Genomic DNA, 27,203 nt, shown 5'->3' with positions numbered 1-27,203 from the left:
CACAACAAAATTATCTAATAACACTAGAATTCCGAAGGCTCTTCCCTTAAACCGTGCGACGGGAAATATTTAACAGCCTTCTAATCCAGAGAAAAAACAAAAAAGACGCACAACAAACAAACTAAAACTTGCGACTAGTGGTCTTTGCTAGTGGTTTTTGTGCGAGGTATCGCGATTCGTTCATTGGTTCCCAAACACCTTTGATTATAATAACACCAGAACTCCGAAGGCTTGACCCTATCCCTTAACCCGTGCGACGGGAAATGTCAAACAGCCTTAAGGCTAGGAAGAAAAACAGGAAAGACGCACATCAAGCAAACAAAAAAGCTGAGATCGTTGGCGGTTGGTCTAAAATATCGCGATTCTTTCAATTATTCGTCAAAAAGTTATCGTTTAAAAGGAATCTATAACAAAGTTGTTTCAGTCAAAAAATATCGAGAAAGTTACCAAAAATTAGCGTATTTCAATGAAAAGCTCGTGAGAATATTTGTAACTGTGAAGAAGATGTAACTTAGATTATAACATAGAAGAATAACATAGATTATAACATATCACAAAAATGTTAAGCTTTTTTCAAATCTTTTTGAAAATAAATACTAAATCCAGTGTCCATTTTGAAGCGCGTAGTTTTGATTTTATTGCTATGACAATTTAATTTTTGTTATGATTGTGATATTATTTCAATTCTAAACAAAAACATTCATGTATATTATTAAAAATTATTAGATATAAGTGTCTAATACATAACATATCAAGTAATCAACTCACAAGACAAAATATTCTGGTACTTATTAGTTATTTTAAACATTTATTTTTGCAATAATTTTTATTTAGAGTTCCAAAATAAGAAATTGTACCTAGAGTTATAAATGTTCAATTAGGTATATGTTTTACTTGATATATAATTATTAAAGTGTTTACATTTTTTTTGGTAATAATTTCAAGTTCAATATATTAAAATATGTATACATAACTACTATAAGAAACAATAAAATTCCATAAGTAATATACCCAATACTAGTTAATTCTTGATAGAGAAAAATTACTATTTAAAGACAATAGAATACCAATCTACACGAAGACTATAAATTTCTGTATTCTAAACGACAAATAGAAAAAGCAGTTTGTAAAATAGGTATTTTTAAAAATTTAAATAAATGATATCTATATGAAAATACAATCTTTAAACAACCTACGGTTAATTTTTCTGTGGAAAAATACCCTACCTAGATACATTTTCTCCTTGTTTAATCCGTTATTTGAAAAAGCGGCCGTCGGAAAGCCTTAATCCATAGCGAATTGGTCCAAGACCACGCAAACACGTAACACTCACAACAAAATTATCTGATAACACTAGAATTCCGAAGGCTTGACTCTTCCCTCAAACCGTGCGACGGGAAATATTTAACAGGCTTCTAATAAAAAAAAAAAACAAAAAAGACGCACAACAAACAAACTAAAAACATGCGACCGGTGGTGGTTGGTGCGAGGTATCGCGATTCGCGTTCACTGATTCGCATACACTTTTGATTCCACACACCGTCCGTCGGGACGCCAAATATTTCCCGATTTTGCCGGATCTATCGCGACCAAACAACAACAACAACGACCAACGAAAAAAAGCATAAATACCGTGTATTTGATGAGAGCGGGAGCGAGAGAGAGGACTGTTTTATCGAAAAACGGTCGTGGATGTGCCGCCGCCGCCGCCTGACGTCGTCAACCGTCAGAAGTTCGAAACGCAGGCCGAAGCACGACAAGTATGTAAAGTATTGTCGGAATTATGGACACATTGCTCGGCATCTAGGCGCTATTTCGACGCGATATCGGCACTTGCTGTATGAAAATCCACCCAAATCAAATGTGTACTTACCAAAAGACGAAATCTGGACGGTCTGCGCCGACTTTCACGTTAATTAGGACGGATTTTGGTCCGTTAATATGAAGAGTTTGTCTGTTTGTGGTATGCCAGGAATGGTACAAAGAATCTAGACAACGCGAACGCCAGAGCGCACACTGAACGCGCATAGTAAGCCAGTTTTCGTCGTGGCTCATTCGCCGTCTTTTTTCAGCCGCGGCGCGCTTTCACTCCCCGCGTTTCGGACGCGCGGGTCTTTTTTGTCATATGGCGCGCCATCTAGCCGTCCTTAATTTACTCTACCAGAAACTACGTACAAATTCCTTCACACCGCCACTAGGGGTTCTCCTAGATGGCACTACAAATTTTTATGAAGGCTGTATCTTAACAAATTATAGTACTAATTTAGTACAAAACAATATAAAATATGAAAATTAAGACTGGGTCGACCTACTTCTTACGACAGATTCTCACGACTTGTGTTGTACTTGGCAAGTACGCCAATATTTGCGTACTTGACAAGTATGCTATGCAAACAAATTTTTTTGGAGTCGAACAAATTCGACACTTTTAAATGGAAACACCCTTTTCTATAGGAGATAGACAAAAACTAATATCGGTGTCTGGAGCTCAATTTTTGTCAAAAACATGATGATGAAAACCGCATATCGATATCTGTTACCGTTTCGAAGTTACGGGGTGGTGTTTTTCAAAAATATGCATTTTTAACAAATCGCTGTAACTTTTTTGCCATGGAAAATTTTGTATTTTTATGAAAACATTTCTAAAGCACCTTTTTACGTAGAATTTAATGGTTTAAGTATATTTTTTTTTAAATTAATAATTTAAGAATTATCAACAGAAAATTTGATTTTTTACATGGGACACCCTGTATATTTTTAATTTATTGAAAGTAATTTAAAATTACCTTTCCAAAAATATGACACATTTGATATTTTGCTCGATTCCTCTTCGAGATATAGAGTATATAAAACATATAAAAATTCGCCCGCTTTAAATAAGTAGGCTTTGAACGTCACTGGCTGTAATGCAAAAAAAGTCTAGCTGTGAGCATCAATTAAAACGAAAATAATATTTGCTATGGGAGATGCAGAATTTTATAACAATTTAAAATATATTTAACCAACATCAACACATTTAAACTATATCTAATAACAATAAAAATAAATAGCAAACCAAGACATGAGATTTTGCTACAGGTGTTCGACATATCGGCCGTCTTCTGTTAAGGTTGTCGCCCACTAGAACGCGGCGCGGCGCGGCGCTGGGAAGAGATTTTTTTCCGGCTGCGAAGGGACTGCGCCCACTATAGCGCGCTTTTGAAACGCGGAAACGCTATTTAGTTAGTCGAAGTGTTTTTTACTTACTGTAGTTTAGTTTTTAAAGCAATGAGTTCAAGTACGAAAGAAAGCGTATGTTTTGTGCTCTTCTAACAGAGGAAGAGGAAGAGCAGGTGAAGAAGAAAAGGAAAGTTCGGACTCATAAGATTAACAAAAAAAGAAAGAAGTTTGGAGAATTTTACCATCTTTTTCCTTATTTAATAAAAGACAAGAGCATTTTTTTCAGTATTACAAAATGTAAAGGAAACATTTTACGAACTCCTCAATTAAGGGTTTTAGAAGCATAACACCGGGTATCTCTTCTACTCATCATATTTTTTCAGAAGAGACAAATTACTAATGATGCAATAATGAATCGCTTATAGCTGACGACTTTTGATAATTCTTATTTATTCTGATGTATATATTAACCTTATTTATATATTCTTATACTAGTTATGTGATGAAAAAACCCCAATCTTTTTTATATACTTAGGTAATTAGAATTTAAAAATTGGAGATTGTCACTTTTCTCCAAAAGTGGAGATTGCCGGTTTTGCTTCTACACCCCTCAATTATATTAAATCTTTGATAGAAAAACATTTCGTCCATCTGTCTCTAGTGAGGGAAAACTAAAAAAATATCATATTCCTTTTTAAAAATCTGTTTGCCTAATTTACCTTTCAAAATGCAATTCTACCATTGATACGTACCACTAGTTCCTAGTCAAAAAGCCAGTGAAGAGACTCGAGATGCAAAATTATTTCCGTTGTGAGTACGCACACTGCAACGCGCCGAAACGCGGGAGACGGAAAAAAGTTGATAGAGAAGTCGTCCGATTTCTTGACGGAAATTCAGCGGCGCGCTTCGACGCTGCGCGCTCTAATGTGCGTTGATCCATTTAAATACATGGCAAGCAGACAAAAGAATTTCCCACATGGCGCCGCGCCGCGTCGCGCCTCGGTCTAGTGGGCGACAACCTTTATGGACAGTCGGGGCAGTGTTTGAAAATTTCTCGCGGAACTCATTAACCCAGTGGGGGTTAAAGGTACCCTCTCATAACTACTAAGTATTTCTAATCCTTGTCTCGATTATAGGAAAGAATAAGGAACCTTTATTATTCGGCAAATATATCCATAGGATTAGATAGATCCATGAGCACTAAGTCAGGCGGCCTCGATGACCAACGGCTGGGATCTTGGTTAGCTATTGAATTATTCTTGAAATTGACTGCAAAAATTTGCTGACAACTTCAACGTTCAGAGGCGGTACGTCGTCTTGCTGGAAAAATATATTTTCGAGTTCCATTAAGGGCATATCATCAATAAGGGGTCCAAAGCCTACTAGTTAAAAGTGGCGAACTTTTAATAATTCTGTATTTCGAAGGGGATTATAACAAAATATCAGGTGTGCTATATTTTTGGAAAGGTAATTTTAAAATCTTTTCAGTTAATGAAAAATATAGAGGGTGTCCCAAATAAAAAATCAATTTTTCTGTTGATAACTCTTAAATTATTAATTTTAAAAAAATTATTCTTAAACCATTAAATTCTACGTAAAAAAGGTGCTTTGGAAATGTTTTCATAAAAATACAAAATTTTCTATAGCAAAAAAGGTACAACGATTTGTTAAAAATGCACATTTTTGAAAAACACCCCGTAACTTCGAAACGGTAACAGATATTGATGTGCGGTTTTCACGATCATGTTTTTGATGAAAATTGAGCTCCAGACACCGATATTAGTTTTCGTCTATCTCCTATAGAAAAGGGTGTTTCCACTTAAAAGCGTCGAATTTGACCCACCCTGTACAATTAAGATTATAATAACCGTAAAAAAAACCTCATAACAACTTTATTAGAATATTTTAAACGGAAAAGTGGCAGTAATGACCCTTTATGTGCTTACTTACTTGTAAGTGCTGTTTAGAAGGTGAGTTTTGTTGATGTAACTATTAACTGCATTTATACAGGATGTTTCAAAAAACAATTGCCCTCTCTCGTGGGGGCGAGGTAAATAAAAAATTACTTAATTAGTTTTTTTTTAATTTTATAATGTTTCCATTAACTATTTTAATGCTAAATAATGTGAACAGAGGATTGCCAAATATTAAAATATTTTCTGTTGAAATTAAATAATTTCCCCCTCATTTCCACCCTCTAGCAATCTGGGTAGTACAGTTAGTACATTTTAATCTCAATATTAGTACATTTATTTTTAACTTTCACACATGCCGATCGATGACGCGTGGATGACGCTTTAAGTAGCTGTCAAAGTCAAAAAGTTTAAAGATTAAATAGTGAAAAATTAAGAATTTATTTTAATGAGTCCCAATTTTTAGCACAATAATTAAAACTTGTTCAAAGAGCAAGCAGTGCTAAATTATATTTTCCATTATTAATTATTGTGGCCAAATATATTCTGTGATTATTACTAGAACTTTCAGTTGTGTTTGTTTTTAGAGTGTAACTATTCTAGCACATTATTCGCAACTGGAATTGCTTGCAAGTTAAATTGTTTTGTAAAAGTATGAAAGTGATAAGTGAGGAATAGAGTAAAATTAGAAAAATCTCAGAAGAACAAAGTTCAATATGGTAAAATTATATTGCCTTAGTATTCTGTACAAAGGGACCACTGCAGCTACTTGGCTAAAATCCGCATTCGATTTGCAGAGCGTAAGCTTTTTCCAGCGGGGATCTGTACACGAATTTATGCAGTTTTGTTGCAAGACTGTCGTAGAAAGAACACTCCCGGCCTCAAGGCAATCGGTACAGCAGGGTGACTACTTTTGCCATGTGTATGTTAGATCTGACAACCTCGCTGGCGTAGTAATATCAGATCATGAATACCCACAGAGGGTATCACATACTTTACTCACGAAAATTCTTGACGAGTTCTCAGAAAAAATACCAGCTTCGAATTGGCCAAACCTACAGGAAAAAGATGTGGCTTTTCCACAACTTAACACCTACTTAGCCAAATACCAAAACCCGCGAGAAGCAGATGCTTTGACGAAAATCCAGAATGAACTAGACGAAACTAAGATTATTTTACATAGTAACATTCAAGCCGTATTGGAGAGAGGTGAAAAACTAGATGATTTGGTTGCCAAATCGGAGGTGCTAAGTACTCAATCGAAGGCTTTCTATACAACAGCGAGAAAGACAAACTCTTGCTGTAATTTTGGGTAAAATTGTATTAGGTACAATCTTGCCCTTTCAAATTACAATAAATACCTGCCTATGTAATTTGATATGTCTATTTAATCAACAAAGACTATAAGCTGTTTGTCTTGATGTCTGTATATACATGTTAATATAAAGTTATAACTGTAAAATTCATTAAGTTATGGAAAAACATGCCTAATTTTTTATCAGTGATTTTTTATTAGATATAAAAAGTTATACCCAACTGTTATATTAAATTATTGAGAACATGCCTGTTTATCACTGATTTTTATTAGAGTTTCAAAATTTTTTGAATAGGTATGTTGAAATTACTGTTTAAAAACAATATTACAAAATGTCTATAATTTAATTATGGCATCTCCTAATGCTTTTTGTTACATTTGAAAAAGTTACTACATTCCAGATTTGGGGCATGAAAAAATATTTTTTTTTATTAATGTATAAGTTTTTAAAATTGTTGGTAATATACTTACTTTGACCATCTATTTGTCATTAATTAGGAGAATAATGTTTAAAATAATGTGCATCCATGTGTACTAATTGCTTCAAAATTATATAGTATTAAACATAAAATTTTATGAGTTTTCAGGAAATTATATTACCAATATTGATTAAAATGTATAATCTTAAGTGTTAGTTTATATATAAATTGTCAATAAAAATTATTTATGATACTGTTTGTATTATTGTAATATATTTGTAATTAATACCACAGATACACAAGTAGACAGTTTTGATAATTAGGCGTATTTTAATCTTCTATAGTTGGGATTTAAAATAAATAACCACATATGAAAATAAAAAATCTTCTATATATTTTTAAGTTAAATTTATTCTAATTTTTCTTGTTTTGTATCGTCCGGCTCTTCTTGTTTTACATTGGTTTTGGTACTTTGTAATAATTTCTTTGTAGCTCTCTCTTCCTTGGCCTTCTTTCTAGCTTCCTTCATCTCCTTTCTTTGTTCTTTTTCCCTCTTTTCAAGCAGTTCCTTGAACTTTTCGTCTTTAGGGTCAACTGCATAACCAAAATGTCTCCTGACTTCTTCTATTAACCTTTCTCTACGTGCCTGTGCAAGAAAAGTACTGATAATTAGAGAAAAAACGGTATATATAAAACACCCACCTTTGCTTCGTTAGCTTCAGTTTCTTTCTTGATAATTTTCTGTTGTAGTTCAAGCTTCCACTGTTCCAGTTTCTCAAGTTTTTTACTTATATCTCTTTGTCTGTTCATAATACTCTGTTCTTTTTCTGCCCTTTTCAATTTTGCTTTTTCCGCCATCTCGCCGATTGTGTAAGGATATTTAATCTGTTCATATTCGATAGCATCCATCAATTCTTGCTATAAAAGTATGTATAAATAAATTTTACACATAAAACTGATTTATATTATTCTTCTTACCTTAATTGGCCAGCAATATGCTGGGTCGATACCTGAAGATGCTCCATACCGACCATACGATCGTCTAACATATTTAAGGGTTCCTTGATACCATAATTCTGGCTCCGGAAATGGATCTTCATCGTTTAAAATCCTACGGTGATTATCTTTCAACCGCGATTTGTTTCTTTTTTGTTCTAATTCTGCTTCTCTTTGCTGCAGTGCTTCATCAACGACTAAAAAGGTTTGTTATGGTTTATTAATTCACCATGTAATAAAACTTCAAGGGATATCTCATGTAAAACCTAACCGTATTTCCGTAAAAAACTAACCTTCGGTTGATTGTTCAGCTTCAAGTTTTTGTATATTGATTTGATTTAAATCTGAGGAACTGTATCTAGCAGAAACGTTTCTTTGAATTAATAGTATTCTTTTAAAAAAATCCCTTCGAATCATTTTTTGATTTTAAAAAGCAGGGCTAGAAATATATTTTTGACATTTGAAATTAACCATAGATTAAACGAAGATTTATATTTTATAAACGGCTCGATCGCGTTTAATCATTGCTCTATTCACTTGGATGCTACGTCACCAGGGGTTCTTTTTCTTCTGAAAATTTTATGTTTAATAATGACGTCAGGTTATATTTATCTTTTTCATATTAATAAAATATATAACGATTTAATTTAGGATCAGGTATATATAAAGGTTATTTTAGATAAGAAACTTCTATCATAAATTGGTAGCCTTTATTGTTAACAATAACAAGCATCTCTAGTATTTGACTCGATCCAAGTTATAAACCTATTTACTCTTGTATAAACTCCGGGGTAATTAGGTTGTGCACATCCTTCGCCCCAAGAAACAATTCCTGAAATTGTTGGTAATTAGTATTTATTCAATATTCATCCGGTAGAGTAGCCGCATCTATAGAAGAAGCTACCGCGTCATCTGTAACACAAATGAGACTGGAAGTTTTGCTAATACATCAGCGTGATCTTAGATACTTTTATGTTAACTCTGTAAATTAATAATTTCGAAATTATGTTGCACGACACTGTCTAATGCCGTTTTTTTCTTTAGATGCAGCTACTCTACTTTATCGTCATTTCCAGGCCAACTCTTACACCGCCTTTTTTTGGTGGCATAGTAGAGTTTGTAAACTTACCAACTATTTGGTGAATGCTACCGTTAATTACATGTAAGGGTCCACCGCTGTCTCCCTGAAAGGTAGAAAATATAAGAGATACATAAATAGCAAAAATGAATAATCTACTATCAGTAGTATAGGGTACTATTTACTATACTCTGGTAGTGTATAACAGTCTGCACCAATGACTATAAAGAATATAAGGACATGTAACGCCCATATACGAGCTGCAGCAGAATTTGTGACCTTAGACACCATTCTTTTGATGGCAAACAATGAGTCATCATCTGGTCACCAGCGACAATTTTAGCGATTTTTCGAGTCTGAATTGTTTCAGGACATAATAGTACGAGAGCTAGCAACGTCGGAATAACATGTATTTTAAGACGTCTAGATCTTTGATGTATCTTATACTATGCTTTCTAGAACAGCATGCGGCCCGTCTGGCTACCGGTAAACGTTGCGTTCCCTGCTGTGCATTGAAAGAAAATCCTATATTTTTATTAGTCCTTTAAATTCTAGTATTGAATATAAATCGAACATGTCTCCATAGCGCAGTGCGTAGGAATTTCAGACCACGAACCAATGATTCAGAGTTCGAATCCAGATCAGGGCAAAGACTTTTTTATTTTATTTTCGTTTATATTCTGATTAAATATTAAATATTTGTTTTTTTTTTCTAATTACCAGAGTTATTTAATACTTTACTATCAGAATATAAACGAAAATAAAATAAAAAGTCTTTGACCTGACCCAGATTCGAACTCTGAATCATCGGTTCGTGGTCGGAAATTCTACGCACTGCGCTATGCAGACATGCTCGGTTTATATTCAATACTAGAATTTATAGGACTAAATTAATAAAAAATATAGGATCTTCTTCCGATGCGCAGTAGTGAACGCAACGTGTATCGGCAGCCAGACGGGCCGCATGCTGTTCCAGGGAGCATAGTAAAAGATATATCAAAGAGCCAGACGCATTAGCGTAACTAGCAATTCATTCTAGGGGGGGCCTGGTGATAAGCCAGGGGGGGCCTAGGTCTTTTGATTTTTAAAAAATGAATAATAATTTAAAAAACACGTTTTTTGAATAAAACGTTTACATGAATTTCTCTATCAGTAAATTTCATAGACTTGGTTATCAAACCGTGCTCCCATAAAATTAACACATTTTTTGAACTCAACAAAATAATATTAACTAAACAAAACTAGAAAACGTCATTTTTAGTACATCACAAGCAAATAAAAATTAATACGTAGCCAAGAGTCATAATTCAAGATTTCTCTGGGGGTGCCCAGCAGTACCTAGAGGGGGGGGGGGAATATTTTTTCAATTTATTATAAATTTCTTCCAAGTAATTTTAGCGTTTCGAATAGAATTTTGAGGGTAAAAGTTAGTATAAATGCGACATATTTTAAAGCTAAAAAAGTGTCGACATATTCATCAAAGACGTATATCGTGGGTTATCACTGGCATATTTAAAAAAAAGCATGTACGCCACTGACTTTGCTCTGGTTAGCGAAATAGTAGAAGCAGTTTAATGCCGATTAAAAGTTGTCTCTTGATATTTTGTCGATTTCGGCCTCCTTGATGAGATAAACGCAAATATCAAGAGATAACTTTTAATTGGCATTAAACGGCCTACATGATTTTGATATCGGAAGAAAAAAAGTCAGTGGCGCACATATTTTTTTTTAAATATTCCAGTTATAACCCATATGCACGTCCCTGATGAATTTATCCACACTTTTTTAGCATTGAAATATGTAGCACTTATAATAATTTATTATACCCTCAAAATTTCATTCGAATCACTATAAAAGTTGAGAGAAAATTATAATAAATCGAAAGATTATTAAGACTTACAAAACAAAGTAGAATAGGACCTATGTTGATATGAAAAATAAGAAAAATAAATCTAATTTTTATGTGAGGAATCTCCCCACGAGAGATGGCACATGTTTTTTGAAACACCCTGTATAGTAATGTATATTATAGACCGGACAATCGTATTTTTTATAGATAAATGTCCACTCTATATTATAGAGTATACTATTGTATTTATACTAACAACATCAAAGCTTAAATATATTTTTCTAATATTTACTTGACAAGAATCTTTCTGTCCCTGCGGGAATCCCGCGCATATCATGTTGTCCGTTATTCTGTTACTATATCCGGTTTTACGGCAATCGATGTTAGAGATAATTGGTACGTTTACTTCCCTCAACTTCGTAGAGACGTGTCCATGTTGAGCTGTGGCACCCCATCCAACAGCAACTCCTAGAAAATCAATTTGTGATTTATCATTAGCAATAATAATTTTCAAATCGTCTAAGAGAGAATCTTATATTTGTACGTCGTTATTCTGAGTCAATATTATACAAAGAAGCCAAAGCAATAGTAATGATGTATAAAAAATAACCCCAGAGTTCACAACTGGCAAATTAGTACGACAGGGAGACACGATATCCCCAAAGCTGTTTACAGCAACATTGGAAGAAATCTTCCGTCAACTGGACTGAACTAACAAAGGATTAAAATAGATGGAGAATATCTTAACCATCTAAGATTTTCTGATGACATAGTTATAATTGCCAATAGTCCTGAAGAACTACAAACACAAATTAACGAAATAAATACAGCCAGCAATGAAGTCGGTTTTAAAATGAATTTAGCAAAAACTAAAGTAATGTACAACAAACTAGTGGAAAGAAAAGCCATTCTAACCTCCCTAGAATAATAACCACGAGCCGCCACTGGTATATATTGAACCCAAGTTTCTCACAAAAGAACCAACGCCTTGGAAACCTAGTACCTGGGTTCAAGAACTCCAGCAAATGAATAATAAGCAAACTTACCCACTAACGCAATGTGCTGCTGTGAGAAGATATTTGCTATTTATTAGGGAAGCTCCGCAGTAAAATCTGTTGTTATATTGCAGGGCCACCATCCACGGATACTCATTCACTAGTGTTTCAACTCCACCGACGATCCTTTTATGTTTTAATGCTACACCGCACCCTAGAATTTCACAAAATAAGTATATAATATAATGACAAATTAAGCTGAAGCAGACACCAACATCATTAGCAGCGGCGTGCGGTCCATGGAAGCGGGGGAAGCACCGTTTCCCTAAACTTTTTAAAGATAAAAAAATAAATAGTTAAACGTTAATAATACTGTTATTTTATAACAAAAGATTAATTTAATTTGTTAAAATTATTTATTTGAAATCTTACATAAACGTAGTAAATTTAATTTGCCTTTTACTGCATGGATGCGCGCCTGGAAATCGCCGCCGCACAGTGTTCAAAATTGATGAAAACTTGATCAAAATTGATTACGTCCAAACTGTAAATCCTATTGCGCCAATTTAAACGACTTTTTCATTAATTTTTGACATGTTTTATTGCAAATAGTCTATAGCAGTCATATACCAATTATAATAGTATAAAAGTTTTGCAAGGGAACTTCACATTTTATATCAGACACAAAAATTTCACTTGGATAAAATTGCTGTTTAACTTCCAGTATTTATGTTCCAAACCTATGTTCCTTCGTTCCGCGTCTTAAATCTTTGTATAGATCCACTGTCATATTTTTTGAAATAATTAGTTACAACGCTTCTTCTAAAGAATGGCGAGACAAAGGAACATTACAAGATTTTTACCAACATTCCAGAATTTTAGTTGCTCTTGTGGGCGTGGTCATAGTTGCATCTGTTAACAATTTTGAAGCAGAGACGTTTCCCTCTTCACACAATTTCATGGACGCAGCAAATAATAACTCGGCTGCTGTATTTTGCCGTCGAATTTCTTCAATCTTTCTACGTTTACTAACGTACAAAATAAATGTTTTCGACGGCCTGCTGTAATAATATAAAATTTTAGAATTTATCCCTATAGATAAATAATTATTTTGCATATTTACCACCACTTGTAGATGCAGAATAACCAGGTTGCAGAATAACCAGCAAGTTGTTGACAACGAAATACTTCATAGGAAAAATAACATGAACCTGTAACAATAAATTTCTGTCTTTCCTGCCAGCAGCTTTTCATTTTGTTAAATATCGCGGAAAAACGATTGCCTCATGAAGTTATTGAGAGCGTTAGTTGCAATTTCATCTCCGTTTGTTTCAAAATAATCTTTTAAAAAGTCCAAAACATGAATTTTCTTCACAGAGAAATCTTGGCCAGGTATTTCCATCATTTTCTCATGGAGATGCAGACCTGTATTTGCCATCATGAAAAAAATGCCAAAAATAAACCCACACACTTTAAAACAATACATTTCTTGACTTACAACACCGCAAAATAACACAAACTAAACTTATGACTACACTGAACACCATATAATAAAAAACTAAATACTGGCCGCCCGGCCGCGTGTAAACATGTTTGGAACTCAGCGCAAATGAATCCATATTGCAGCCTGATGCGCACCTTTGCGCAGGTAAAACAAAATGTTCCTAAATTCCTTAGATTATAGACTTTTATTTAATGTATAATTTATTGATGAGCAAGGACTAGCAATAAACATAAAAGGCCAATAAAATGACATTTCTTCAAAAACTCTATTGGGTTATAGGCAGCAAATTATACCTGAAAGGAAAAGCGACCTTCATTATAGTATTTAGGTTATTTAAGTCCTGAAAATATGTACTTTTCCCTGATACAATTACATTTCCATGAAAAATTCGACCTGGAGCGGCTAACGCCGAAGCAAAAGAGTACATTTTATTGCCAAAATATGGTGTATAAAATTATTATTATTTTTTTAGCTTTTGCTCATAAAGATCTGCAGTCATGATAAAGCCATTAAAGTAATGCTTGGTTAAAAGTTGTAAAATGACGTAAAGAAACATATACATAAATTTGACGATTCTCGAATAAACTAAAAATTTTCAATTTCGATCGATTTTTTGCAAATTTTGAACACTGTGCGCCGGTCGCCTACCCCTCCTTCATGTAGGTGTTATTGACCTCGAACGCAAACGACAAATTTAAGCCGGAAAATCGCGCACAGTTGCTAGCCACGGCAGCGATCTTTCGGCCGCCTTCCTCGACTTTTAATTTATCGTTCGCTTGTGATTTTATAGGTAATATTATAATAAATTAAATCCAAAATTCTATGATGATGTTATAGACAAATTTGCAATGGCTGATAGACGAATAGACCTCAAATACAAATAGGTGCCTATCTCGCGTCAAGTGCTTCGGAAAATTAATTTAAAATATCGTATTTTAACTATTATAACTTTATGTGTTTTTGTTTGTTTAACAATTTTCGATAGAATTTTAATCGAACAATGGAATTGGCCTCGAAATTTTCAAAGTTAAGTTTTTTAAGAAAATGTAAAAGTAATGTCTCGAATTAGGGTTTTTTACCGATTCGCTTCCCCGTCTATAATTGTCACCGCACGCCGCTGATCATTAGTCCGAAAAAGTAGCAAAATAAGTGTTCGGCGTTTATTTAATGTTTTATGTAAAACTGTCTAGGTATTTTTATACAAATGAAGAAAGAAATTAATGATAAAGGATTATACTATATCCGTAACTTCTTTCTTTTTAAGATTTTTTGATGGTCAAATATGAACAAAATATTCCTTATGTTTGGACTAAATCTTCTCGAAAATAAAGACATCATTTAAAATTCCGTTACTGTACGGAAATAGATTGAAGTTTTATAATTACAGTAATATATAATTTATATGGTTTTGTAACAAATTGCTCGCTATTTTATGGCAAATGCTGAAGCTCTGCAAATCTTAATGAAGCCTTAATTAAAGCACGGAATTTTTGGTGTGGCTTAACACAACAGGATCGGGCTAAGCCTTAGGCAGATTCCTGAAATATAATATACAGGGTGGTCCGAACTGTATTCCGGAAAACTTCGGCAGCATATTCTGGAGATAAAATTAAGTAAAAAAGTTCGTATAAATGTATGTCCTAAAACGCTTAGTTTAGGACATACAGGGTTTAGAAGTTTCATTTTTATTTCGATTTTTTTCAAATAATTTCTTAAGTAACGTCAATATTTAGATGAAAATTGGTATCTGGGAGTTTTTTGGCATGAGAAATTTGATTTTGATGTCAATATGACTACGACTACTACTAGTAGAGGGCGCCACCTACATATTTTTTAACTGGTTTGAAGAGTAATAACTTTTCGTCCGTACCTGTATAAAACTACTGAGTAAAAAAATATACATTTACGACGTTTTTTACGTGAAAAAGGTCTTCTGGTAAAAATCGCTATGAGTAATAGTTTTCGAGATATTTGGAATCGTAATTATCAATACCTATCATCATTGACATACATTAAACATGTTGACTAAATAGTTATTAGACTGAAATCATAAATTTCAAATATTTTTGTGCCAAAAGTTCAACAGAAACTGTTTTATCATCATTTTTTGCAGAAAAATTTATGATTAATTTAAAAAAATAAAAATTTCCCAAATTTATTATTTCAGTTATATTTTCAGTTATATAGTATTATTTCAGTAGAAATAACTATCTACTCAACGTGCTTTTATTTTTCGTCAATAATGCCATGTATTGACTATTTCCATTCTAAATATCTTAAGAACGGTTGCTCGTAGCGATTTTTACAAAGAGATATTTTTTACGTAAAAAGTCACAGAGATGTATATTTTTTCTCTTGGTAGTTTTATACGGGTACGGACAAAAAGTTATTACGCTTTAAACCAGTTAAAACACATATAGGTGGCGCCCTTTACTAGTAGGAGTCATATTGACATCAAAATCAAATTTGTCATGTCAAAAAAACTCCTAGACACCAATTTTGATCCAAATATTGACGTTACTTCAGAAATTATTTGGACAAAATCGAAATAAAAATGAAACTTCTACACCCGGTATCTCCGAAACTAAGCCATTTTAGGACATACATTTATAGGATCTTTTTTACTTATTTTTATCTGTAAAATATGCTGCCGAAGTTTCCGGAATACAGTTCGGACCACCCTGTATATTCCCTGCGACCCGAAAGTACAGCTTAATAGACTCTTAAGCATTGGCGTAACTAAAGGGGTGCCCGGGGGTGCCCCCCCCCAGGTTCTGCTGTGCACCCCCCAGAGAAATCCTGAATTATGACTCTCGGCTATACGTATTAATTTTTATTTGCTTGTGATGCATTAAAAATGACGTTTTCTAGTTTTGTTTAGTTAATATTATTTTGTTGTGTTCAAAAAATGTGTTAATTTATATTTTTTTAGAAAATTTGTAGGTATTTAAGTAATCTACGGGAACACGGTTTGATAACCAAGTCTATGACATTTATTGATAGAGAAATTCATGTAAACTTTTTATTCAAGAAATGTGTTTTTTTAAATTATTTTTCATTTTTTTCGGCCCACCCCAGGATAAATTGCTAGTTACGCTAATGCTCTTAAGTTTTATTACGTATTGTTAAATCTGTAGTACAATGTTAAATATCACCCCAGTTATTGGTATATGCTCAACAATACTCACTGCACTTTGGACAAAATAAGTTTGGAATTACTGGTTTCTGAGGCGTTTCTGGTTGGTTTTCTTCAGGTTTAAAGTCTGCACTAGTTTGGAGAATAATTTTTGGGTCGAAACGACGTTGGATACCGACGTTGGCTAGAAGCCTAATTTGAAACACAACTGCAACGTTGTTTAAAAATCTAATTTACAGAAATACAAAACTAATATGGCGTCTAAGTCGCGTTTTATCCTAACTTGGGATAATTATAGTAAAAATATTTTATGATGATTAGTTAGAGACATATGTCAGATGACAGTGAAGGAAAACAAAACAAAAGTATTTAAGTGTGGAGGATGTTTGAAGATCATAATTATTGAAACACCTTAACCGACTCTGTAACTCGTTACCCAAGGCAAAAAAGTTAAACGCAAACAACTTTATTGATAAATGTATTGTTTCTACTTTGAAAAATACTAATGGGCCTTAAAATTAAAGAAGTTTTAAAATTTTCTTGAATTTTTTTTTTTAGTAAAATAGAGGAGATAATTTATTCGCAGTCGAAAAAATTGTTTCCGCGTGTTTTTAGGGTCAAATATTTCAAGTTAATGTATTCAAAAAAGCAGGAATTGCTATTTTAGGAACGAAACATTTTCTTATTTAACAACATGGCGGCTTTCGCTTTGTTGTTTTGGAGATTAAGATGGAGTAGTTCAAGTAGTCGCATACTGGACTAATAAAGTCGCAGTTCGGCCCTTAACAGGTAGTATACTAGTCGCAAAATTGCCTAATTTAGTCATCCTAGAGTCTAGCTTGTGCCGCCCTCTATAATCTAAATAAACGAGGGAGTGGATATACTATCGGTAATATATGTCGATGTATATTTAAATTTAGTTTTATATGTACCTTTCTTATGTCCCATTTTAATTAAGTTTTTTTTTATTAAAACAAAACAGCACTGAACTGTCTGACTGAACAGAACAATGAAGTGAAAATTTAAGATTTAAGGTTATGGTTCAATACAGTTGCAAAAAGGTAGTGACTCGACGTCCTACCAACGTAAGAATAAGGAAATCTAAACAACGTTTTGGAATTAGTAAACCAGACGACGTTTGCATAACGTTGGAATAGGTCCTGTAAACTGACGTCCAGGAAAACTCTATATTGTCCAACGTTGTAACTACGTTGTCCGGATCACCTAAAGATCACTTTAAGCAAAAAAGGTTACAAGACAACGTTTATTCGACGTCGCAGAAGCTTCTACTTTGCTGTAGTACTAGTCCAACGTCGGCACAACGTTATAAAAACGTTTAAATTTATTTTAATACCAAAGGTAGGGAGCTAACTATTTTTTGTAACTAATCCAACGTTGTGTTTAGTAAACATGTGGTCGCAAGTCGTGAAAATGCTACTTGGGTAGTACAATGTTAAATATCACAGTTATTGGTATATGCTCAACAATACTCACTGCACTTTGGACAAAATAAGTTTGGAATAACTGGTTTCTGAGGCGTTTCTGGTTGGTTTTCTTCAGGTTTAAAGCCGACTACACCCAAAAACCAATCGATTATATTTTTGTGGCTGGAATTTGCTGTAGGATCGGTCAAATTCAACGGTCTGCTGATGACTTGTGTCTCCATTACTATGTCACCTGGCTTGAAACTAGAAGAAACACAGAAAAAATAATAATTCCAAGCCTGATTAGTACCCAAATTAGTTTTGGAAAAATGTTAAAAGATTTACTAGGATTTATTATACCGAGAAATAGGAAAACGTAGAGGCACTTCTAAAACATTTGTAGATACAATGGGTAAGTCTAATTTAGTAGTCTAACAAGTTCAATTATTTTTAGGGTTGGTATATGATGGAAATAGTAAAAATATATATCCACACCACTGGATTCTGTAAAAACAAATGAAAATAAAAATAATAAACCACTAGATTCTATCTAAAACGATCTATATACCGGGTGCGTCCCAAAATTGGCTCACCCTTATAACTTTTTTATTTTTACAAAAATTAGGATTGATTGACTTATTCAATTGTTTTTGGTCACTTCCTGTTTCACCGGAAATGACTACAGCTTTTTATTTTTAAATGGCACCCTCGGTATTTTTTTTTACTTTTTTCGATAGAAAATTCAAATTCAAATTCAAATTCAAATTTCTTTATTAGACCCCATTAAGTTTAACAGAATAATATTAGTGTTAATAAATGTGTGTCTAAAGGGCACCGCGATTAAAAAACCGATACAATAGCACAAAGTGGTGCGACCCCAAAAAAATGACACTCTGAATAGAATGATATATCATATGTCAACTTTTGACATTTTCGCTTTGAAAAAATCGTCTTTTAAATTTCAATCTAGAGTGACATCTGTGTTACAAACACTAACTTTTAATCAAGGAGCCTTGGAAAAATAGATTTGATCATCTAATGTCTTTCGTGTCTTGTTCTGGTCGGTTAAAAGAAGCCCCAATCGTATTTTTAATCATATCTCAATTTTTTTTTGAAATGGAAGGTTGGTTCATTAGCATATGTATTTGGAAAAACCATTTTTTACGAATAATTTGATACCACACACTTGGTATTTCGAGTCAAATTGTCGTTATGAGCCGCATGATACAATTTCAAATAAACCATATGCAAAAATGTCAAAAGTTGACATATGATGTTCCCCATTCTATTCAGAGTGTCATTTTCTATCGAATGAGGCAAAAAATACCGACGAGGGTGTTGAAACAGGAAGTGACCAAAGATAATTGAATACATCAATCAATCCTAATTTATGTCATATACTAACACACCAAGTCTCGTTTTTTATCTGAAAAAAATAAAAAGTTATAGTGCTGAGCCACTTTTGAGATACACCCGGTATAGGAAGCCGATTTAACATTTTCGACGTGTAGTCAGAAAACAGATACAAGATGTATCTCATATTGGGGGAGAAACATTTTCAGTTACCCCTATATTTCGTTGCATTTCTGATTATCCCGATATTCATTCACCCTGTAATATGGAAACTAAGAAAACCAAGACAGTTTTTATGTTTGCGGCATCTTTGGATTTAAAAAATAGCTCAGGTTCGTGAAAAAGACAAGGTTCGAGTTTTATTAGTAAAAAAAATGCAATTCAATGAAATTGTGTCTACACACTGTATAGGGTGAGTTAACGATAGAGTAAAGTCTATTATCTCATTTGTTTCAAGGTTTACAAAAAAAAAATAATATAAAAGTTATAGGGATGGTTAAGGTACACATTTTAAAATTATTATAGAGTATACAAGGTGCTTCAAAAAAGTGTGGCGGCTATAACATATGTTTTTTTAAATGCAACACCCTATTTTTTATTTTATTTTTAGATTCTGCGTAAAATTCCATAACTTTTTTATATATAATATTATATACCTAAAATTATTAGTTTTTGTAATATTTCAATTTATTTAAACAAATGTTAAATTGCAGTGTGGTAAAAAATTGTCAGTGGTGCCATTGTTTCTGAAGTTGGCGTACCAAAATTTGGTAGGAGAGTTTTATAGAGATGGAAAAAAAGATATATGTAAAGATATTTTAGTTAAATAATACAGGGTGTTCAAAATATATTTATGAATTTCAACTACTTAAAATTAAAAAATCTCAAATTTTTTCAATGGGACACCCTATATATTATCATTTTTTCTGATAGATTTGACAAAATTCTTCAACTTTTATTAAGTATGTCATATCCCTATTTTTAATAGTTTGCAATTTATTCCCATTTTTTTCTATTTTTACTCATATATTTTTAATACAATTACCCTATAAAATCATAGTTGCCATGACAAAACAAAACTATTTATTACTTACCTTTAACAAGTAGCTTCATAATTAGTTACAATTGCTGGTATTAGTTAAAATTAATTAACTTTACTCAAATAAACAAAATCGCAGTACTGAATTTCTTGGTGTATTTCTATATTATGAAAGATGACACTTGGGATTTTTTGTCGGGGCGAATAGCCACAGATTAGGGTAATATTAGATTACCTAATTGCTAAAGACTACTGATGTATGAATTTTCTTCAACATACAGTATAGTTTTTTTCTCGTAGTAATTCTGGTTTATAATTCATTTGGTAAAGCCAATATTACTACTGCCGCGAAACCGTCCCATTACAATGTTTTCTAGATAATATACATCTATCCTTATAGTAGTTAGCAAAGTACTATATAATATATAGTACTGAACCAAAAAATGTGGTTTTCTAAGCTTGTCCGTGTATATCAATCACATTGACTAATTCATTTCAAGAAAATCTGTTATCTCTACCATTTATACTTATTACAACAAACTAAACTAAAATTCAAATTTTGTTCTTAATTTGCTTAACAGACATGAAATTGTCATAATTATTACTTTTTGTCATGGCAACTATGATGTTATAGCGCAATTGTTTTAAAAATATGGGTAAAAATAGAAAAAATTGGAATTAATCGCAAACTAATAAAAATAGGTATATGACATTCTTAACAAAAGTTGAAGAGTTTGGTAAAATCTATCAGAAATGATAATATATAGTGTGTACCATTTAAAAAATTGAAATTCCTTAATTTTAATTAGTTGAAATTCCTAAATATATTTTGAACATCCTGTAACATCTAACTAAAATATCTTTACATAGGTCTTTTTCTATATCTCTATAAAATTCTCCTACCAAATTTTAGTTGTCCAACTTCAGAATCAATGCCATCATTGACAATTTTTTTACCCACTGCAATCTAACATTTGTTTAAACAAATTTAAATATAACAAAAACTATTAATTTTAGGTATATAACATTATATATAAAAAAGTAATGGAATTTTACGCAGAATCTAAAAATAAAATAAAAAATAGGGTGTTGCATTTAAAAAAACATATGTTATATTCGCCACACTTTTTTGAAGCGCCCTGTATACTGTATAATAATTTTAAAATATGTATCTTAACCATCTCTATAACTTTTATATTTAATATTTTTTTGTAAACCTCGAAACAAATGAGATAATGGACTTTACTCTATCGTTGACTCACCCTGTACACAGTGTATCGATCATTGGGATCTAATAAACTAGAATAGATTGTCTGTTAAAATGTAGGCAATGTTGCGCGATGCGACCGCTTTTTTGTTTGTTTTTTTTACTTTATTTTAATAAATATGCCAAAAAAACTTCACATTTTTATTGCTAATTTTTTTGTTCTTCAAGATGGTGTTATAAGATTTTCAATCACCATCTTGTAGAACAAAACAAGTAACAATGAAAATGTGAAACTTGTTTTGTTATATCCTCTCTAAAGTTATAAAAAATAAAATGCTAAATTACGAATGTTCGATTTTTTCAAAAATCTTCGGAAATATTTGAAATCTTTAAACTTTTAAATTGCTCGATTTTTTACTTCTTTACTGCTATTTAACCGACTTCATGTGTCTTCTAGTTTCCGATGATGAGACCAAAATTTTGGGACACCCTGTACAGTGTTTCAGCATTTGAATTTGTTCCACTTTTAATTGGCTATACAGGGTGAGTCTTTATTAAGTACAAATATTTTCAAGACCGGTAGATCTTGAAAATCATAAAAGAATCATATTTTCGCTTTACTGTTTTTCAAATAAGTCCAAAATATCCGAGTTATGCAAGTTAAATTTTAAAAAAAATTGGATTTTAAAAAAAAATTGAGAGCCACAGAATGGATTTTATATGGTTTTAGACATTTCATACTTTTGTTATTTTCTATTACTCTCTCAATTTGTATTTCTTGGTTCTTCCTTTTATTTTCTTTTATCATTTTTCTTATGGTTTTATTTATCTCTGTGTATTCCATCGATGTCCTTTTTCCTTCTTTGTTCAGGTTACGCCTTTTACCCATGAGATTTTTTATCTTCTGAGATGTAATCTAATTTATTAATTTCTTTCTTCTTCTTCTTAATATTTTATTAATTTCTTTCTTTTTGTCATTTTGTGCGACTTCTTTTCCTACTTTTTTCATCTCTCTTGTCAGTGTATCGTTTATTTAAGCAAATTTTATATAAGCAAAGCAAAGTTTATATAAGCAAATTGAATAAAAATGTTAAATGTTATGAATTTTTCAGCAAATTTCTACTATTTTATTCCCTAGCTTCTAGCCACCATATCTCGGTTAATTTTGATCTGAGCAAAAAAAGTATAGAAATAATTTCTATGTAAAATTTGACGCCCCTCGTCTTTTATTTGAACTTTTTTTTCTTGTTTTTACTGTTTCTCCGAAATTTCGAAAAAATAATTTTGTTTAATTATTTCACCCCTCTGAATTAAAAAAAAATGCACAATTCGTTTTTCACAAGACGTTTCAAAGTAACTCATATCAAAAATTCAAGTTTTTACCAAAACTTCGTATTTGAAGGCCTATTTTCTTAGACTATTAAGAAAAACTAGCTTTTTCCCGCGACTAGGTTCGCGCACAGTTCGCGTTACACGTCGAATCGTTCATGCATTGATTTATATGATTGTTTACTTCTTTTTAGATAGAGCTAGTGAGCCTTACAAATGCATTATTTAAACTATGTTTTTAAGAGTTTTAGAGCTAATCGTATTTCATATGAAAGTTAGCAATTGTCGATTTTCTGGGTTTTATACAGAGCGTGTCTTGAATAAGTGCAAATATTTTCAGGGCTGGTAGATCTCGATATAAAAAACATATTTTTTCTTTACCGTTTTTCAAATATCTGAATCATGAGTTCCAAAATAACCCAATTATTTTATTTTAAAAACTTCAAAAAAAAATATTATTTGCTTAAATTTTGAGAACTACTAGCTTTTCGGGTTTTTCTGTCTGGTAAATTTAATCTACTACCTATGTTGCCATAATTATGGTTTTTAACTAAAAACTAAAAAAAATCAAAAGGTTTTTCAAAAAATTCCAAATTAAAAAAAAAATGTCGCGAAAAAACCATAATCGTGTTTCTGGGGTCAAAATATACTATCGCTAAAAATAATTGCGCTTATTTAAGACTCGCCCTGTATATACCTTTTAAAATATTGATTTCGTTATTTATGACTTATTACACATTTTTACATATTATGTATTTAAAAAAAAAAGTTTTTTATTTTTTTATCGCGTGTATATGATTTTATGACACACTTTGTATACCAAAAATAAAACTTTTGATTAGACCAGTCTGAAATAAATAATCTTAATAATTCTAGAAGTTATCGAAATCAAAGTATTTAAAAGAAGTTCAATTTTGGCACCAAAATGATTTTGAAATCTTGCTTTTTAACACTTTTTTTCAAAATTTTCTAAATACTTCCATTGACTGAAACTAATTATGTATGGTTGAATAGAGGGTGGATTTTATTTCTTAATTTTGTATAGGGTGTATTAGAAATCGAACCAAAGTCGAAATTTTGCAAAATCTGAAAAAAGAAAATCTCTCCAAAATAATAGTGAAATGATTATTTACCCTCTATAGATAGAACCCTACCTATTGTCCCATATAAACTGTATTACTAAAATAAATAGTTTTAACAAATGAAGTTTTTAATTGAATATTTTGAAATTTTAAATTGTCGCTTTTCTTGATATAGGTACTCCCTTGATTTTTTTTATACTGCCAGCTATTATAGTAATGCATTTTCGTACAGCCAAACTTTCATTCTCTATTCTACTTCTTAAGGGTATAAATTTCATAAATTCTCTTTATCCAAATAATTAACTCATGTTTTTTAAATAATACTTTGTGCCAATTTTTATGTGTAACTGTGTGTAACTTTACTCATTTGGTTGATGAATTTCAAAAACCTCTTCTAATTCTTTTTGTAGGATTTCATTCTTCTAGACCAGATAGTATGGAATTTTCATACAACAAATTGTTCTGACATAATAATATTACTCTCTAAAAGGATGAATTTCCTAAAATTGCTTTGTGTAGCTAATTCACTGCTAATATTTATGTATCTAAAGCCTTTCATTTAAAAAAAGAATCATCAAGATTGGTGAAGCGGTTTCGGCGGGATGGATGTAACAAAAAAACCTTTTGAGCTTTTATACAGGGTGTTTCAAAACAAATGCGAAAAACTTTAGGGGGTGATTCCTTGTTCAAAATAAAGGGTAGTTTGCTTTATAAACGTTGGGTCAAAAGTCGACCATTAGGGAGATATCGCGGTACAAAGATGGCGGAAAAATAATGTTTTTATTTTTTATCTTGAAAACGAAAAGAGATAGACTAATGAAATTTTATGGACAACCATACTGTTATGAAAACACACTTTCAGGTATGTTTTTTACTTTTTTTAAAATGAGTGGAAGGGGTTGAAATAAACTACCCCTATCATTCTTGTTAACGAAATTTAAAGAAAAATCTTATCAAACACATGCAAATGCTTTAATTTGGATAGTTAGTTTGTTTAGAAACTTTTTTACCTCTTGTGTTTTTTTGATAAAACTCACCGATTGGAAATTAAAAATAAAATGTAAAGCATTACATGTCAGGACAAAAAACATTTTTTAGATTAAGAATCTAGTGATAATAACGATAATAATAATCATCTAGATAATAAGGTATTGCAGTAGAGTAATGTCAAATAAAATAATATTAGGAACATCCTAAAAAGTAACAGCGGCCGACTAGATTTTTTCCTAAAAAAATTACAGCAGCCCACTAGATTCTTTATCAGAAAATGTTTTTTGTCCTGACATGTAATGCTTTACATTTTATATTTTAATTTCAAATTGGTGAGTTTTATCAAAAAAATACAAGAGATAAAAAAGTTTCTAAACAAACTAAACTATCCAAATTAATTTTTTTGCATGTATTTGATAAGATTTTTCTTTAAATTTCGTTAACAAGAATGATAGGGGTAGTTTATTTCAACCCCTGCCACTCATTTTAAAAAAGTGAAAAAATTACCAGAAAGTGTGTTTTCATAACAGTAATGCTTCCATAAAATTTTATTAGTCTATCTCTTTTCGTTTTCAAGATAAAAAATAAAAACATTATTTTTCCGCCATCTTTGTACCGCAATATCTCCCTAATGGTTGACTTTTGACCCAACGTTTATGAAGCAAACTACCCTTTATTTTGAACAAGGAATCACCCCCTGAAGTTTTTCGCATTTGTTTTGAAACACCCTGTATATGTATATGGATTATTTCAAAAATCTTAAAAATAAGTTCTTACCTGAGTATCTTATTATCCTTAACATCATTAGCAACTATAAGATTCCCGTACGTCTTATACAGACTATTTTTTCTTTTAACATTTTTAATGATATTATTTTGTCTAGATGTATCTTTGGCATTAATAGTTTCTTCACAAAACGCGACCACAAAACACCAAAGTAACAATAACACAGCACATTTAACAAGATTAAACATTTTATACAAAACTTTTCACATCACTGATTAATAATAATGTATTTTTTATTAAAAAAGTATGAATTTAGTTGGTTTTAACGGAAATCTATCGAGTGTTTGAGACTATGCGGTTCTTCGAGTGATGTACAGTGCGGAACTAACAGTTAGTTGGTTCGCATCAGTTTCTTCAGCAAAAGTAAATAGACAAAGTGGGTTATGAGGTGTACCATACCATATTTAAGAACGTCCGATGGATAATATATATGCTTTTTTTTAGTTCTTCGTCAAAACCGGCTGCTGATATTAAAACGGGATTAGATTATAGTCATTAGTCAGATATTACGTTGTGGGATTTCGCGCTCGGTAGACTTAATGGCCATTTCTTGAAAACGAATCTTGGCTCTGTCTTTTTTTTTTCGTTTTTTAAAGCCCCAAAGGTACTTTTTTTAATGGTCTCGTGTAAGCATTAAGATTAAGGTATACCGGGTGCGTCTCGAAAGTGGATCATCCCTATAACTTTTCTATTTTTTCAGATTAAAAAACGAGGTTTGGTATATTAGTGTTTGGCATAAATTAGATTCGATTGACGAATTCAATTATTTTTGGTCACTTCCTGTTTCACCGGAAATGATTACAACTTTTGATTTTTAAATGGCACACTAGGTATTTTTTTACTTTTTTCCATAGCAACTGTTAAAATTGCCTTATATAGTCTATAAAATGAATAACTTTGAATTTTGACCGTTATTTTTTACCAACATGGCAAATATAAAATCCCTCTGTCAAAAAAGTTACTGATATTTCTTTAAATTGAGTGCCTGAACGAATCAGATAAGTAACTCTTTTTACTTTCGTGAAATAGAAAAGGAAAATAATAAAACAAGTGACAGTTCTTCCTCTTAATTGACAAAAGTAAAATGTCATCAGCTTTTGACATTTCTAAATATTAGACCAATGCCGTCTCTAATAGAACAGCCAGGGAGCGAGATTTATGACGTCACGCTAGTCAGATACTACGGATTAATAAATATGTTGTAGAATACATGGAAAACGTAGTTATTCCTCGTATTTTTGGTTTGTATTTTAAAAATGATATAGTTTACATGAAATATACATAATATACAGTTAATAAATACAATATAATATATACCTATTTATAGTAATAAATACTTTGGCAAATAAACTATGAACCATACAAATGCAGCAAATGTTTTACAATATACAAATAATGAATAGTTGGTGCATAAGATAATGGGTAAAATGTAAAATATATTTTAAATTTTGGGGTTTGAAAATAGATCTAATTTAACAAAAAACATTCAATATCTACTAATAGTGTATTATTGTTTGCAATCACAAAATTTATTTATATATTATAATGTTTACTGCAATTAATAAACTAATATAAACTTGTCAAAAGATGACCACATATTTTTTTTAAATTATTATTCTTAACACAAAA

General features: G+C 31.8%; 4 protein-coding genes across 6 annotated transcripts in view; 1 reads left to right on the top strand and 3 right to left on the bottom strand.

The window, feature by feature from the left end:
- LOC115879456 (transcriptional enhancer factor TEF-1) overlaps nt 1-2,021 on the bottom strand; it is a 297,615-nt gene extending 295,594 nt beyond the window's left edge. Inside the window, exon 1 of one of the 3 annotated variants that reach the window (XM_030896341.1) lies at nt 1,874-2,021. Coding sequence is in view for 2 of the 3 variants with exons in the window: in XM_030896339.1 (XP_030752199.1) it covers nt 1,227-1,236 (10 nt within the window). In the remaining variant the exon portion in view is untranslated. Of the gene's footprint in view, nt 1-1,226; nt 1,742-1,873 lie in introns of those variants that run through there. The other 2 variants (XM_030896339.1, XM_030896344.1) reach the window with 2 other exon arrangements.
- Nucleotides 2,022-5,460: 3,439 nt separating this feature from the next.
- On the top strand, nt 5,461-7,057 carry LOC115879203 (synaptobrevin homolog YKT6). Its single transcript, XM_030895895.1, has one exon. It carries the CDS (start codon nt 5,789-5,791, stop codon nt 6,386-6,388), a length of 600 nt encoding a protein of 199 aa, XP_030751755.1. The 5' UTR covers nt 5,461-5,788; the 3' UTR covers nt 6,389-7,057.
- A 122-nt stretch (nt 7,058-7,179) lies between these two features.
- On the bottom strand, nt 7,180-8,289 carry LOC115879202 (growth arrest and DNA damage-inducible proteins-interacting protein 1). The gene is made up of 4 exons (XM_030895894.1): nt 8,096-8,289; nt 7,785-7,999; nt 7,509-7,724; nt 7,180-7,452 (listed from the first exon to the last, which is right to left on the bottom strand). The coding sequence occupies exons 1-4, from the start codon at nt 8,217-8,219 to the stop codon at nt 7,216-7,218; spliced, it is 792 nt and encodes a 263-aa protein (XP_030751754.1). The 5' UTR covers nt 8,220-8,289; the 3' UTR covers nt 7,180-7,215.
- Nucleotides 8,290-8,480: 191 nt separating this feature from the next.
- Nucleotides 8,481-26,093, bottom strand: LOC115879190 (trypsin-7-like). The gene is made up of 6 exons (XM_030895882.1): nt 25,566-26,093; nt 17,859-18,052; nt 11,780-11,938; nt 11,022-11,260; nt 8,932-8,986; nt 8,481-8,634 (listed from the first exon to the last, which is right to left on the bottom strand). The coding sequence occupies exons 1-6, from the start codon at nt 25,760-25,762 to the stop codon at nt 8,519-8,521; spliced, it is 960 nt and encodes a 319-aa protein (XP_030751742.1). The 5' UTR covers nt 25,763-26,093; the 3' UTR covers nt 8,481-8,518.
- Between the last annotated feature and the right edge of the window lie 1,110 nt (nt 26,094-27,203).

Source organism: Sitophilus oryzae, unplaced genomic scaffold (assembly GCF_002938485.1).
Source record: "Sitophilus oryzae breed Bouriz unplaced genomic scaffold, Soryzae_2.0 scaffold_1576_pilon_pilon, whole genome shotgun sequence".
In the NCBI taxonomy this organism is placed as follows: Eukaryota; Metazoa; Arthropoda; class Insecta; order Coleoptera; family Curculionidae; genus Sitophilus; species Sitophilus oryzae.
This window is presented reverse-complemented; position numbering and strand designations above follow the sequence as displayed.